The 14528-nt window shown below is 43.8% G+C and overlaps 1 protein-coding gene across 2 annotated transcripts; it reads right to left on the bottom strand.

Annotated features, from left to right (window-relative positions):
- Nucleotides 1-1713: 1713 nt before the first annotated feature.
- LOC115116152 (cyclin-T2-like) lies at nucleotides 1714-14477 on the bottom strand. Of its 2 annotated transcripts, none has more exons than XM_065022747.1 (9): nucleotides 14123-14477; nucleotides 13379-13460; nucleotides 9945-10073; nucleotides 9785-9845; nucleotides 9041-9103; nucleotides 8800-8845; nucleotides 5559-5722; nucleotides 4483-4553; nucleotides 1714-4313 (listed from the first exon to the last, which is right to left on the bottom strand). In XM_065022747.1, the coding sequence occupies exons 1-9, from the start codon at nucleotides 14278-14280 to the stop codon at nucleotides 3207-3209; spliced, it is 1881 nt and encodes a 626-aa protein (XP_064878819.1). In that variant the 5' UTR covers nucleotides 14281-14477; the 3' UTR covers nucleotides 1714-3206. The 2 variants fall into 2 exon arrangements, with proteins under 2 accessions (XP_064878819.1, XP_064878815.1); XM_065022743.1 differs by having other exon boundaries at nucleotides 4459-4553; nucleotides 14123-14476.
- Between the last annotated feature and the right edge of the window lie 51 nt (nucleotides 14478-14528).

Raw genomic sequence — 14528 nt, 5'->3', positions numbered from 1 at the left:
TTTGGGGACACTTTTGCAAAGTTTCACCAAATAAATATTTGCTTGAGTTTTGCACTCTGTGAGCAAGGCAAGACTGCATTGTCACCAGAACATATGATTGTTTTTGCCAGCTGGGGACTTTGTGGAGAAATGAACCGTGAATGTATTTCTGACTGAGGGACATATTGTATGATGAGATGAATCCCCTATGTAACGACCTACACCTGCTAGTTCTGCTGAGTCTGTACTGAGCTGGCAGAATGAAGCACCTGGATGATCCAAATAAGACCAGGATGTTACTTCCGTAATACATCCATGAGCACAATACAGTGACAACAGCCATTAATCAGACGGTCAGTGCCGGCGGTGGCAAAACCGGGCTTGGACCCCCAGATAGATTTTGTCCCAAATTGACACTTCCTTTCGATTGGCGAGAAATCTTCATGCGAATGTTTAAAAAAAACGGCATTAAAACAATATGCGCATTTCCTAACCAGTGATGTTTCCGTCAAATTGACTTGTCGCCTATAAAAGTCTGTGCGTGATGACGAAGTGCACATAAAATGACGTTTTGCTGTAATATTCGCATGTACCGAATAAAAAATACAAGTTAAATGGATGTCCATTACATTTTCAACAATACTGATGATTTCTCACACGAAAAAAACTGCGTTATATAGCGAGTGTACCCACTCTGGTACTGGCAGTCAACAGCTCAGATACACTACCTACATGGTCAGATTATTGTGGACAACAGAGAGATTATTCTATCATGTCACCAGAATAAAGAGCCTCTATATTTATTGGAAAGGAGCATCAAGCTCATCACCTTGCTCTTTCACCATCTCGGTGAATTTCATCATGTATTTCATCTGTAGCATAACTGCATGCTTTCCGACGAGAAGTACTTCATACTTCGATATGATAGTTACTATACCAATATTTGCGCATAAAATCGTTTCCACCGACATTTCTCGCATAATACTGACACAAATAGATTTCACCTTGTCTTGGGTATTTTGTTTAGGGGCAAAATGTTCCGTTTGCATTAGATCTGTCATTACATGTTTGATCAGACACATTAGTCACATAAAATATTGGATCATGGAAAACTGGCTAAAGATTGAAATAAATTGTTCACTTTTGCACATAGCTACAGCTAATAATAGACTAGCTAGTTTAGTGTTGGCAGCGGAACGCCAAGACCCTTCTCTCTCTTGACAACTCTACAATAATATATTGTGACTATGGAATCCATATTAGGAAGTCCCTTCGTTTTCAGACAAAAGAGACTTCCTGATATATGCGGTCGGAGAGGAATAGGTAAAGTTAGACTGGTTTGTTCTGGTCAATATTATTATTGTATTTTTTATTTAATTAGGCAAGTCAGTTAAGAACAAATTCTTATCTACAATGACGGCCTACCCCGGACGATGCTGGGCCAATTGTGCGCCGCCCAATGGGCTTCCCAATCACGGCCGGATGTGAAACAGCCTGGATTCGAACCAGGGACTGTAGTGAGATGCAGTGTCTTATATATTTTAATCTTTCAAAAGATCTGATTGGTCAAAAGACCAAATTAAGCACCAAAATATTAGAATTGGGCTGCAAACGCAAGCCCAATAACTGCTCCATGGTCTTTTTGCCAGACCAAGTGATCAATGATTGAACAGCACCACCCAGTGGATGTATGTGGTAGCACAAATAACCATTATAAAATACACAAGACCATGATGTGTTTGTGTGTAAAAACGACAGTTTTACACGTTTATTTGGGTTCCCAGTACACATATTAAGGATTTGTTCAATAGTGTCCGCTTTAGGACCTCCTAATACACTGTTATGGCAGAATAGAATGTGTGGTCTGAGGGTGTAACAAGTCAACCGACTAGCTAGTTATAACTCAGAACTGCAGTCCTATATACAATCACCTCTAGAGATCTTTTCATAGGATGGCGGTTGGTTAATTAGACATTTATCAATATTGAAGAATAGCAACTTGTTGACGACTTGTTACAATCACAAGGCTTTTTGTAAATATGCCGAGATATCTTTTTAAATGCACTTCACAGCAGATATAACGTAAACTTCTTTTATAGCTCTAGAATAATCTGCCGTACGTTTTAGAGGCACAGCCTTTGGCATCCACTTAGTTGGACAGTAGACAGCATATGGTCCAGTCCCCAATCGACCCCTAGACCCTAAGCACAAGATCCCACAAGCGCATAAAGGGTGTCTCTCTCAAAATGGCACACTATACCCTATGTAGTATACTACTTTTGATCAGGACCCAGTGTTTTTCCCAGCTGGGAACTTTGCGGGCCCTGGTCAAAAAGTAGTGCCCTACATAGGGAATAGGGTGCCATTTTGGATACACACATAGGGTCTATGAGGTGTTGATCTGGGAAAGGGCCTTTGTATGTCCTCTGACTAGCCATGTGTGATGAGTTGGATTGCGTGTCCTCCCATTAGAAGACAAGCACACTGAAACAGCCTCTACGGTCAGATAGATGCTGTACTTCTGCAGCCTTCAACCAACAACATGACAGAAGTTATACATCTCTACAGATACAGGTATTACGCCAAGAGAGGAAGATTTATTTCCTTCTTTATATCAAAAAAAGATTCAAGACCTGAGTATTTCAAGGAATAAGGTTGTTTCTTAACATACAAAAACATACACGCATTTACGTGGCCACTGAACCGCCACCAGGCTGCTATCTTCCCTTTATGTGATTGAAACATGCACATCATTAATAACAACTAACTCATAGAAACGCAGACTTCTCTTTATCTCTCTTTAAAAGAACAGAATTCAAATCTGGAATTTTGTCAATCACAGAACCAGTGAACGTGGCTCCCGGGGGGTTTTAGCAAGCAGACAAGTAGCATTACAGCACTGTGTATATATCATGTTGTGGACATTTCTGAAGATCCTTAAAGCATCAGTAATTATTACCGTGTGTGGACAGGACTGACTTACTGGGTGGGTGACGAAGTTACTTTCACATAACTTCAAAGTTATAAAATCATGTTTTACTTGTTTTTAAATCATAAAAAACTTTTTTTTCCAGAATGATTTGATCTCTATCCAACAACTCCTGCCAAGCCTACTATCCAGATTTGTTTGTCCAGTCTTGCCAACTCAAATGTCAAGCCAAACATATTTGGACGGAGTTGGCAAGAGAGCCAAACAGCCTGCACCCAGGCTAAACGACTGTCTGAATTTACAGGTTCATTCCCTGGGCACTTAGCAGAGAGTCCAGCATGTCAAAAGTGTCTTTGTAGTCGGTGTGTTGGCCGTTAGACCCCAGCACTCCATTTGACCCCTCCGGGCCACCGTGGTGTCTCTCCACAGTCCTCGGGCCACCACCACCGTCCGAAGAGTAGTGGGAGGAGCCTCCGGCCCCTTTGGAACTCCTGCTGCTCTTAGCAGAGTGGTGGTGGTTGTTATGACTACTGACGTCAGGGTTGGCCCGTTTCCTGGAGGAGGAACTGGAGCCCCCTAGGTCGCTACCATGGCCCCCGAGGACTCTGAGTGCCAGGGCGGGGTCGATGGCCCCTCGGCCGTTCCCGCTGAGAGAATAGGGGTGCGAGTGGCCGTGCTTGGGGTGTCTGCTGGGGCCAGAGTGGTCTTTGTACTTCTCTTTGCCCTGTGGGACACCAACATGGCCGCCCTGGTCCCTCTCAGCTGATACTTTGATTCTCATCTTTAGCTCCTCGTTGCTGGCCGCAACGCCGTTCTCAACCGCCGAGGCCTGTGGTGGGAGACCTCGTGTCTTTTTAGAGCTGGCCTTGTCCCTCCTGCTGTCCCCGTGCTGGGAGACACCCTGCCCAGGCTGGGAGCGTCTTTTATGGGACTGGTGGTGAGGGAGGGCGGGGGACTGGTACATGTCCACACCGCTCTGCTCCTCTCGGACACCGTTCTGCAGGTCTGCTGCCTGTTTCTCTCTATACTTATCCAGGGAGAGTTTCTGTGGGGGCCGGGTGAAGGGCGAGGGGTTATTGGGTAGCGCCTGTGGGTGCTTGCCTGCACTGGCCGTTTTGTGTTCGTGTTTGCCTGATGGGTACTTTGAAGGGATGGCTTGAGGAAGAAAGGCAAGGCCCTGGTCCAGCCCCAGCAGCTCAGCGTGGTCCCCAGACAGGGCCTGGTAGGGAGGGAACGGGATAGACATGTCGTCTAGTGAAGCCATCTCCCCAGAGTCTGACAGAGACGAAGAGAAGAATGAGTTGCTGCCGGCCACACCGGTGATGCCGTCCAATGAGGAGGTCCCTTGGAAGGAGGTGTCGCCCGTTTGACTGTCTATCTTGGGCTTCTTGGCAGCTTGTGTGGCCTGGAATAGCGATGTGGTGAAAATCAGTTAAAAAAGGGCAACACCAAACAATTCCACACCCAAATGTCAGTCAATATCATTCAGAAAACCAATCTGATGAAACAGTGAAGTAGTAGCTACTAGGGCTAAATGCTGAAACACTTACACCAGTTGTGAGAGCAGAACCTACCCTCCAGTTACGTATCCTTTTCAGCCTGCTGGGCGTCTTCTCCAGAATCTGCAGGAATTCATTGGTCAGCTCTACATCGGACACAAAGACAACTATTAGAACCCTGAAGGAAGTGATGGTTCAGCTCTACATCAGACACAAAGACAACTATTAGAACCCTGAAGGAAGTGACAGGTCAGCTCTACATCGGACACAAAGACAACTATTAGAACCCTGAAGGAAGTGATGGTTCAGCTCTACGTCAGACACAAAGACAACTATTAGAACCCTGAAGGAAGTGATGGTTCAGCTCTACGTCAGACACAAAGACAACTATTAGAACCCTGAAGGAAGTGATGGTTCAGCTCTACGTCAGACAAAGACTATTAGAACAAAGACAACAAAGACAACTATTAGAACCCTGAAGGAAGTGATGGTTCAGCTCTACGTCAGACACAAAGACAACTATTAGAACCCTGAAGGAAGTGATGGTTCAGCTCTACATCAGACAAAGACAACTATTAGAACCCTGAAGGAAGTGATGGTTCAGCTCTACGTCAGACACAAAGACAACTATTAGAACCCTGAAGGAAGTGATGGTACATCAGACAAAGCTCTGAAGGAAGTGATGGTTCAGCTCTACATCAGACAAAGACAACTATTAGAACCCTGAAGGAAGTGATGGGTCAGCTCTACGTCAGACACAAAGACAACTATTAGAACCCTGAAGGAAGTGATGGTTCAGCTCTACGTCAGACACAAAGACAACCATTAGAACCCTGAAGGAAGTGATGGTTCAGCTCTACGTCAGACACAAAGACAACTATTAGAACCCTGAAGGAAGTGATGGTTCAGCTCTACGTCAGACACAAAGACAACTATTAGAACCCTGAAGGAAGTGATGGGTCAGCTCTACGTCAGACAAAGACAACTCTCAGTCGGAATAAACAAGAAATACTAAACAGAGGCTGGAATTCCACTATAGAACCTCGAAGGTCTTGGGTTCAACACCTTCAATCAAGTGTTCCCAATTTCCCCCTACGAGGGTGGAATTCCACTGTCCTTAAAATTAAAATAAGAACACATATGTTTCTGACCGTCCAGCAGCGTGAGCGTGACGGTGCGGTCCAGATACTCCCACCAGTGTTTCCCATCAGTGGAGACCGGGATCTCCCAGTTGGACCATTTACAGGCCAGGTGGATGCAGACGCAGGCGATGACTGTGGGCTTGTGCTGCAGGCAGAACGTGGTGAGGTGGAGGCTGTCGGAAGGAAGAGCACAGAGGAGACACCCGTTAGCTACAGTTCTAGGGTTGGAATACAGGACATTAGCACTAGCCCTGGGACATGGCTGAAGACCCAAAGGAAGTGGTTTTCAAACCTTTCCCCGGGAAATCCCAGACGTTTCACAATTCTGTTGCAGCCCTGAACTAGAGCACGGATTCACCTAATCAAGGTCTTGACGATTAGTTGACAAGTTGAATCAGGTGTGCTAGTTGTGGAAAGGCCGGGGGTCCACGAGGAGAGGTTTGAACATCTCTATGGTGTCTCCAGACTAGAGCCATGTCTCTGGTCTAATAAAGCTCAGAGTACAGCTGATCTGCATGCATACAGTCCATATTATAATACTGCCTTCATATTCCAGACTGTTGAGAGAGTGAGTGGCAGAGGCACGTACCACGGTGGTTTTCTATGATGGATGATCGTGGCTGTTTCTCTTACCATTTCATACAGAATCTTACCTTAAACTGATACATTGAGGACAACCTAGATGGTAAACTTGTTCTTTGAGAGTACTGAGCATTTTATTGGGATCAGGCTCGTTTCCTAGAGATAATTGATGTCCACCATCCACCTGCTGTGTTCCAGTCCAGCCTGTCAAGTTATGCCATCTCACTTATACCTTTGCCAACTTTCTTTTTAAAATGTCTCTTTTCAAAATGGTTCAATCGTCTTGCATTGCAAAAATCTGGGCAATACATTAATTATGGAAGTATCCTTTTGACTGTGTAAAAAAACTAACATTTTTTGCCCTCTGTCCAGACATTGTATACTGCTGTTGATAGGATAGCAAAATTATTCATCTAAGTCAGGGCAAGTACAGTTACTAAAATTAAATTTAGGAAAATAATGAACTGTAATGTTTATATTCTACTAAGGTAAAGAAGAGGATACCTATAGCATACAAGTCATTCATACAGTACCTTGCGAAAGTATTCGGCACCCTTGAACTTTGCGACCTTTTGCCACATTTCAGGCTTCAAACATAAAGATATAAAACTGTATTTTTTTGTGAAGAATCAACAACAAGTGGGACACAATCATGAAGTGGAACGACATTTATTGGATATTTCAAACTTTTTTAACAAATCAAAAACTGAAAAATTGGGCGAGCAAAATTATTCAGCCCCCTTAAGTTAATACTTTGTAGCGCCACCTTTTGCTGCGATTACAGCTGTAAGTCGCTTGTGGTATGTCTATCAGTTTTGCACATCGAGAGACTGACATTTTTTCCCATTCCTCCTTGCAAAACAGCTCGAGCTCAGTGAGGTTGGATGGAGAGCATTTGTGAACAGCAGTTTTCAGTTCTTTCCACAGATTCTCGATTGGATTCAGGTCTGGACTTTGACTTGGCCATTCTAACACCTGGATATGTTTATTTTTGAACCATTCCATTGTAGATTTTGCTTTATGTTTTGGATCATTGTCTTGTTGGAAGACAAATCTCCGTCCCAGTCTCAGGTCTTTTGCTAACTCCATCAGGTTTTCTTCCAGAATGGTCCTGTATTTGGCTCCATCCATCTTCCCATCAATTTTAACCATCTTCCCTGTCCCTGCTGAAGAAAAGCAGGCCCAAACCATGATGCTGCCACCACCATGTTTGACAGTGGGGATGGTGTGTTCAGGGTGATGAGCTGTGTTGCTTTTACGCCAAACATAACGTTTACATTGTTGCCAAAAAGTTCAATTTTGGTTTCATCTGACCAGAGCACCTTCTTCCACATGTTTGGTGTGTCTCCCAGGTGGCTTGTGGCAAACTTTAAACGACACTTTTTATGGATATCTTTAAGAAATGGCTTTCTTCTTGCCACTCTTCCATAAAGGCCAGATTTGTGCAATATACGACTGATTGTTGTCCTATGGACAGAGTCTCCCACCTCAGCTGTAGATCTCTGCAGTTCATCCAGAGTGATCATGGGCCTCTTGGCTGCATCTCTGATCAGTCTTCTCCTTGTATGAGCTGAAAGTTTAGAGGGACGGCCAGGTCTTGGTAGATTTGCAGTGGTCTGATACTCCTTCCATTTCAATATTATCGCTTGCACAGTGCTCCTTGGGATGTTTAAAGCTTGGGAAATCTTTTTGTATCCAAATCCGGCTTTAAACTTCTTCACAACAGTATCTCGGACCTGCCTGGTGTGTTCCTTGTTCTTCATGATGCTCTCTGCGCTTTTAACGGACCTCTGAGACTATCACAGTGCAGGTGCATTTATACGGAGACTTGATTACACACAGGTGGATTGTATTTATCATCATTAGTCATTTAGGTCAACATTGGATCATTCAGAGATCCTCACTGAACTTCTGGAGAGTTTGCTGCACTGAAAGTAAAGGGGCTGAATAATTTTGCACGCCCAATTTTTCAGTTTTTGATTTGTTAAAAAAGTTTGAAATATCCAATAAATGTCGTTCCACTTCATGAGTGTCCCACTTGTTATTGATTCTTCACAAAAAAATACAGTTTTATATCTTTATGTTTGAAGCCTGAAATGTGGCAAAAGGTCGCAAAGTTCAAGGGGGCCGAATACTTTCGCAAGGCACTGTATATGAGAGAGAATTATGGATGATCATTTTACTACTGGAGTATTAGGTGTGTCAATTATCACTAAGAATTTGCTTGTTACCCTTGTATATATTAGCTTCTATTTGTCAAACATAAATCAAGAAAAAACAAAACGTTATTAATACTTACCGGGACAGATGCTATAGTTTACATCTTTTCACTGATCTTTAGTGGCAAGCTATATTCAGGCTACCAATTGTGTTTTAGGAAGGAGGAGACATATGCACTCTGTAGCAACCAAACGGTCAGTGAGGACAGTCTACAGCACCACCAACACGTTCACATTGTGCATTCAACCCCTATGTGCCAACACTGAGCCCTTGTACAATACACCGCACTGCTGCAGCCTGGCTGTCCGGTACCGCCCCTAGGGGTTTACCAGAAACCTGCCTGGCGCAAAGAGGGCGTTGGACACAGGAAGGGGGACCTGCCAGTACAGGAAGCTATAGTGTGCCATCACAGTGCAACATAGTGGGGGGGCGGGGTCAGGATAACAACCTGTTGGTAGCCATGAAATAGGAAGTCTGTGCCAAATCCTTGCTTGCTGTAATAGACGGAAGAGAGGGGTCAAAGGTTAGCTCGGAATCTCAGACAAGCACTGGAATGAAATCAAATGAAAACATTATTGGAACTGGTTACTACATACAGGAGAGGTTTAATAAAAGTGTCTGTGTCAGGGTGTGTGTGTGTCAAAGATGAGAGAAGGTGATAAGATGAAGACACAGGAAGAAGGCTGTACCTCGCACTAGCTGGGAACATCTCACAACATCAGTGTGAGGATGTTCAATTGTTATTTCAAAACCTGAAAACAATGGAACATGATTAGACATTCCAAAGCCCACTGGCCATCCAGATGCAAATGAACCAACAAGTACCACGACTACGTCCCAAATGGCACCCCATTCCATTTATAGTGCACTACTTTAGACCAGAGCCCACTGGGGTAGTGCACTACTTTAGACCAGAGTCCACTGGGGTAGTGCACTACTTTAGACCAGAGTCCACTGGGGTAGTGCAATACTTTAGACCAGGGCCCACTGGGGTAGTGCACTACTTTAGACCAGGGCCCACTGGGATAGTGCACTACTTTAGACCAGGGCCCACTGGGATAGTGCACTACTTTAGACCAGGGCCCACTAGGGCAGTGCACTACTTTAGACCAGGGCCCACTGGGGTAGTGCACTACTTTAGACCAGAGCCCACTGGGGTAGTGCACTACTTTAGACCAGGGCCCACTGGGGTAGTGCACTACTTTAGACCAGGGCCCACTAGGGTAGTGCACTACTTTAGACCAGGGCCCACTAGGGTAGTGCACTACTTTAGACCAGGGCCCACTAGGGTAGTGCACTACTTTAGACCAGACCCACTGGGGTAGTGCCCTTGTACAATAAAAGCATTTTACTGTGTGTAAAGCATAGGGTGCCCTTTGGGATGCAAGCCCATGAAGTTTCCATGTATCATCCATCTATAGACAAATCCTTACCTAGCGTCTGCAGTACTATCGTTTCTAGTATCACCAGCTCCTGAGCTTGCTGATGGTATGCCTAAAGTTCAACAGATTTCATATTTGTAATGTGTCTCTCTCAGTATCACCATGACAAGAGATCCACATCACAACACCCAGGTACAGAGGCCTCACTTACATTACTCTTGGTGTCTAGTGGTGCATCCTGGGGGTTGACGCAGGCGTGGGCCACTTTGATGACATGTTCAAGCTTCCTGGGTTGTTCCTCCACCTTCGCAGCCAAGAACAAGGTTGTTTGGGAGATGATCTGTAGAAATAAAGACATTAAGGTTGGGCGGTATCCAGGTTTTCATATCGTCCTTCACTCATCCCAGGATTTACAGTATTACAGGCTTAATGCACAAGGGTGCGCCATAAAACTGGGTGAAAACACCTATTGGAAGTCTATTACCAGAATGCTAACATAATGAGCACAAGTAATAGAGAGGCTGTTAGCTAAATATGCTATCGAGCACAAAACATGTTGTTTTCTTCAAAAGCAGGCAGTCCAGCTCAAAGTTATACATATACAGGAAGGGGCTACTGAGGAGCGGCAGGTGGACTGGTGGTTAGAGCGGTGGACTAGTAACCGAAAGGTTGCACGTTCAAACCCCCGAGCTGACAAGGTAAAAATCTGTCGTTCTGCCCCTGAACAAGGCAGTTAACCCACCGTTCCTAGGCCGTCATTGTAAATAAGAATTTGTTCTTAACTGACATGCCTAGTTAAATAAAAGGTATAAAAAATAAAATAAAAAATTAAGTCATTTTTGGTGAGTTTGTACATTTACAAGGGAATGTTGGAGACATTGTGCAACTGAACAATACTGGTTGTGGAGCAGCATGTGTCCACGCTATGTATGTGTGGAGACCTGGAGTCGCTAGGCCAACGGGCCTGCCTGCTCTGAGAAGATAGGGGAGAAGCAGACGGGCCCAGAACGGAGAGGAAAAACACAAGGAATTGTTTTTTTATTTCACCAGGTAGGCTAGTTGAGAACAAGTTCTCATTTACAACTGCAACCTGGCCAAGTAAAAGCGAAGCAGTTCGAAAGATACAACAACAGAGTTAAACCTGGAATAAACTAAACATAGTCAATAATACAGTAGAACAAAATAAATAATATACAGTGAGTGCAAATGAGGTAAGATAAGGGATGTAAGGCAAAGAATAGGCCATGGTGGTGAAGTAATTACAATATAGCAATTAAACACTGGAATTGTAGATGTGCAGAAGATGAATGTGCAAGTAGAGATACTGGGGTGCAAAGGAGAAAGATAAATAAATAAATACAGTATGGGGATGAGGTAGTTGGATGGGTTATTTACAGATGGGCTATGTACAGGTGCAGTGATCTGCTCTGACAGCTGGTGCTTAAAGCTAGTGAGGGAGATATGAATCTCCAGCTTCAGTGATTTTTGCAGTTCGTTCCAGTCATTGGCAGCAGAGAACTGGAAGGAAAGGCAGCCAAAGGAGGAATTGGCTTTGGGGGTGACCAGTGAGATATACCTACTGGAGAGCATGCTACAGGTGGGTGCTGCTATGGTGATCAGTGAGCTGAGATAAGGCAGGGCTTTACCTAACAGAGACTTGTAGATGACCTGGAGCCAGTGGGTTTGGTGACGAGTATGAAGCGAGGGCCAGCCAACGAGAGCGTACAGGTCGCAGTGGTGGGTAGTATAAAGGGGCTTTGGTGACAAAACGGATGGCACTGTGATAAACTCTACTCAACAAATTGGATGCAGTTTGTAAGTCGCTCTGGATAAGAGCGTCTGCTAAATGACTTAAATGTAAATGTCTTGGAGGCTATTTTATAAATGACATCGCCGAAGTCGAGGATCGGTATGATGGTCAGTTTTACGAGGGTGTTTGGCAGCATGAGTGAAGGAAGCTTTGTTGCGAAATAGGAAGCCGCTTCTAGATTTAATTTTGGATTGGAGATGCTTAATGTGAGTCTGGAAGGAGAGTTTACAGTCTAACCAGACACCTAGGTATTTGTAGTTGTCCACATATTCTAAGTCATAACTGTCCAGAGTAGTGATGCTGGATGGGCGGGCAGGTGCAGGCAGTGATCGGTTGAAGAGCATGCATTTAGTTTTACTTGCATTTAAGAGCAGTTGGAAGCCACGGAAGGAGAGTTGTATGGCAATGAAGCTTGGCTGGAGGTTAGTTAACAAAGTGTCCAAACAAGGGCCGAAAGTATACAGAATGGTGTCATCTGCTTAGAGGTGGATCAGAAAATCACCAGCAGCAAGAGCGACATCATTGATGTATACAGAGAAGAGTCGGCCCGAGAATTTAACCCTGTGGTACCCCTATAGAGACTGCCAGAGGTCCGGGCAACAGGCCCTCCGATCAAGCTGCAGTGGCAGCTGTACAGATAACTCATCCAAAGGCTTTGACACCTCAAATACCACTACGACATTGCTCGTCCTAATATTGATATATTTCTTAATTCCATAATTTTACATGTGTGTATTGTTGTGAATTGTTAGATACTACTGCAGTGTTTGAGCTAGGAACACAAGCATTTCACTACACCCGCAATAACATCTGCTAAATATGTGACCAATAAAATGTGATTTGATTGATGAGAATTCACACATTATCAGCAGACAGCGCTCTGACTGATGTGTAGTTACTTTTCTATGACACTTTTCCCTATGTAGCCAGCCTACTTCTCTCTGGTAAAATGCCAGATTAACTGGCTACATTCTTTCTATGATAAAACAGAAATATGATGGCCATGCATCGTTTTTGCCAAAAAAAAACCATTGCTTTTTAAAATTGTAAGCTCATTTAGCCTACTTATGTGGCTGCCAGCCAAATAGGATTGCAATTCTGTCATCATCAGATGAAAATGATGCTTATTTTCTGCCGAATGTGTTGTATTTTCTGTGAAGAAAAACTATAGTTGCACATCCCCGATCACTCTACCGAGGCAAAACACACTTGACTTTCAACATAAAACACAACCTCTGTCAATACACAGTTGGATTCACCTGCTCCCACTTTCCCCAGTTTTGCTATTTACAAAACATGTGACTAGCTCAACCGTTCTGGGGGAACTATGGTAGGGAACTAGTGTAGGTAGTACAATGTGGCTCAGCTGGTAGAACATGGAGCTTACAACGCCAGGGTTGTGGGTTCGATTCTCACAGGGGACCAGTATGAAAATGTGTGCGCTTACTACTTACTGTAAGTCGCTCTGGATAAGAGCATCTGCTAAATGACTCAAACGTACAAGTTGACTGCAGGTATTCACTTAAAAAGTAGCTACAAATATTAAAATGTATAGAAATGCTTATATTAAATAGTTTAAACGTTGTAGAGAGCACTTAACTGGCTATTTCCAAATAACCCGGTACACTGCCCAAGACGACAAGAAAATCCATCAGATCTCCCTTGTAGATAGAAGTTAGCCTTGTCCCAGATCTGTTTGTGCTGCAAGTCATTGTCACACCAAGCACAATGACTATAAGAGTTGGCAAGACAGCACAAAGAGATATAGGAAGAGGCTAGATAGCGAGTCAGAAAATGAAAAAATGAACGTTACAATTGAGATGGTGATTACTTACATTCCTATGAAACTTAGTGAAAGAGTGAATCATATAAAATCTATGCATGTAAACGATTGCAGTGTTGATGATGAGTTGAGAGCTGAATGCAAGGGTTAAGGTATTCCAAGTGATATGCGGAAACAACAGTAATACTGCAATCAATGCATAAACTATTCTAACATCATAGCTGGCTGATGTCATTTACCGGTAGTTGGGTGACAATCCACCTAGCTTTGTTCCCATCTCAGCTAGTTAGCTCAGGTTCACTAACGTTACTCCAATAATGAGACACAGCTGACCAAGATGTCACAACTAACTACCCCGTGAGATAACAAACCATATTATATATGTTCATAAAAATGATTAACTAATAGTTACTCGTACATCCAGTAGACGATAAGAGCTGCTAAGGCGAACGTCTAGCAGGCCAAAATAATAGCTACCGTTAGCTGATCACATAACAGAACGAGGTTAGCATGGTAGCTATCAAGTTAGCTGAAGAACTAGCTAGCGTAACAACCTCAAAGGTTACGGTTACTACGTTAAGTATCCTATTTTGTAATCCGACCATGACATAACGTTAGTCGAAGTAAAACATTCAACCTGTATTTTAAATTAACACATTTAGCTGTGTTTCAGTTACTTGCAAAGAAAGCTAGCTAGCTACTAGGTACCAAGCTAACAAACGGCACAACCATTTTAGTAGCTAGTTAGCCTAGCTGCCACATAGCGGGCTGAAAGACTCATTTTCAGAAAGGATACACGTTGAGTCTCTGGCCCATATCCTGAATTAAGTTGGCGGCTTGTTGTCGGTAAGAAAGTTCCCTATCAGATTCGACTCCACTGCGGCGGGACGGCGTTGTTTCTAGTTGCTCCCGGGAAAAGAGCCATTTCGAAGAAGGTCCCCGGTGCACCGCCATTGCGCTCCAACGACTAGCCCCTGGTGGCTCGAGGGGGTAGGGAGCGTAGGAAACAAAACGCGCATGCGTGTTGGCTACTCTCCTAGGACTAGTAAACCAATTTCTCAGCAAATTAGCACTATTTTAACTTTCAATACAGCAAATAAGAAAATCTCTCACAAATTGTGGAGAATCATGGATATGATAGTAGGTCCATTCTGTCCAAACTTGCAGGCTCAAAGTCGTGTAAAGAAAAAAGAAGACACCCA

The sequence above is a fragment of the Oncorhynchus nerka genome, linkage group LG2 (assembly GCF_034236695.1).
Source record: "Oncorhynchus nerka isolate Pitt River linkage group LG2, Oner_Uvic_2.0, whole genome shotgun sequence".
Classification (NCBI taxonomy): Eukaryota; Metazoa; Chordata; class Actinopteri; order Salmoniformes; family Salmonidae; genus Oncorhynchus; species Oncorhynchus nerka.
Note: the sequence above shows the minus strand (reverse complement) of the source record. Positions and strands in the feature narration are given on the sequence as shown.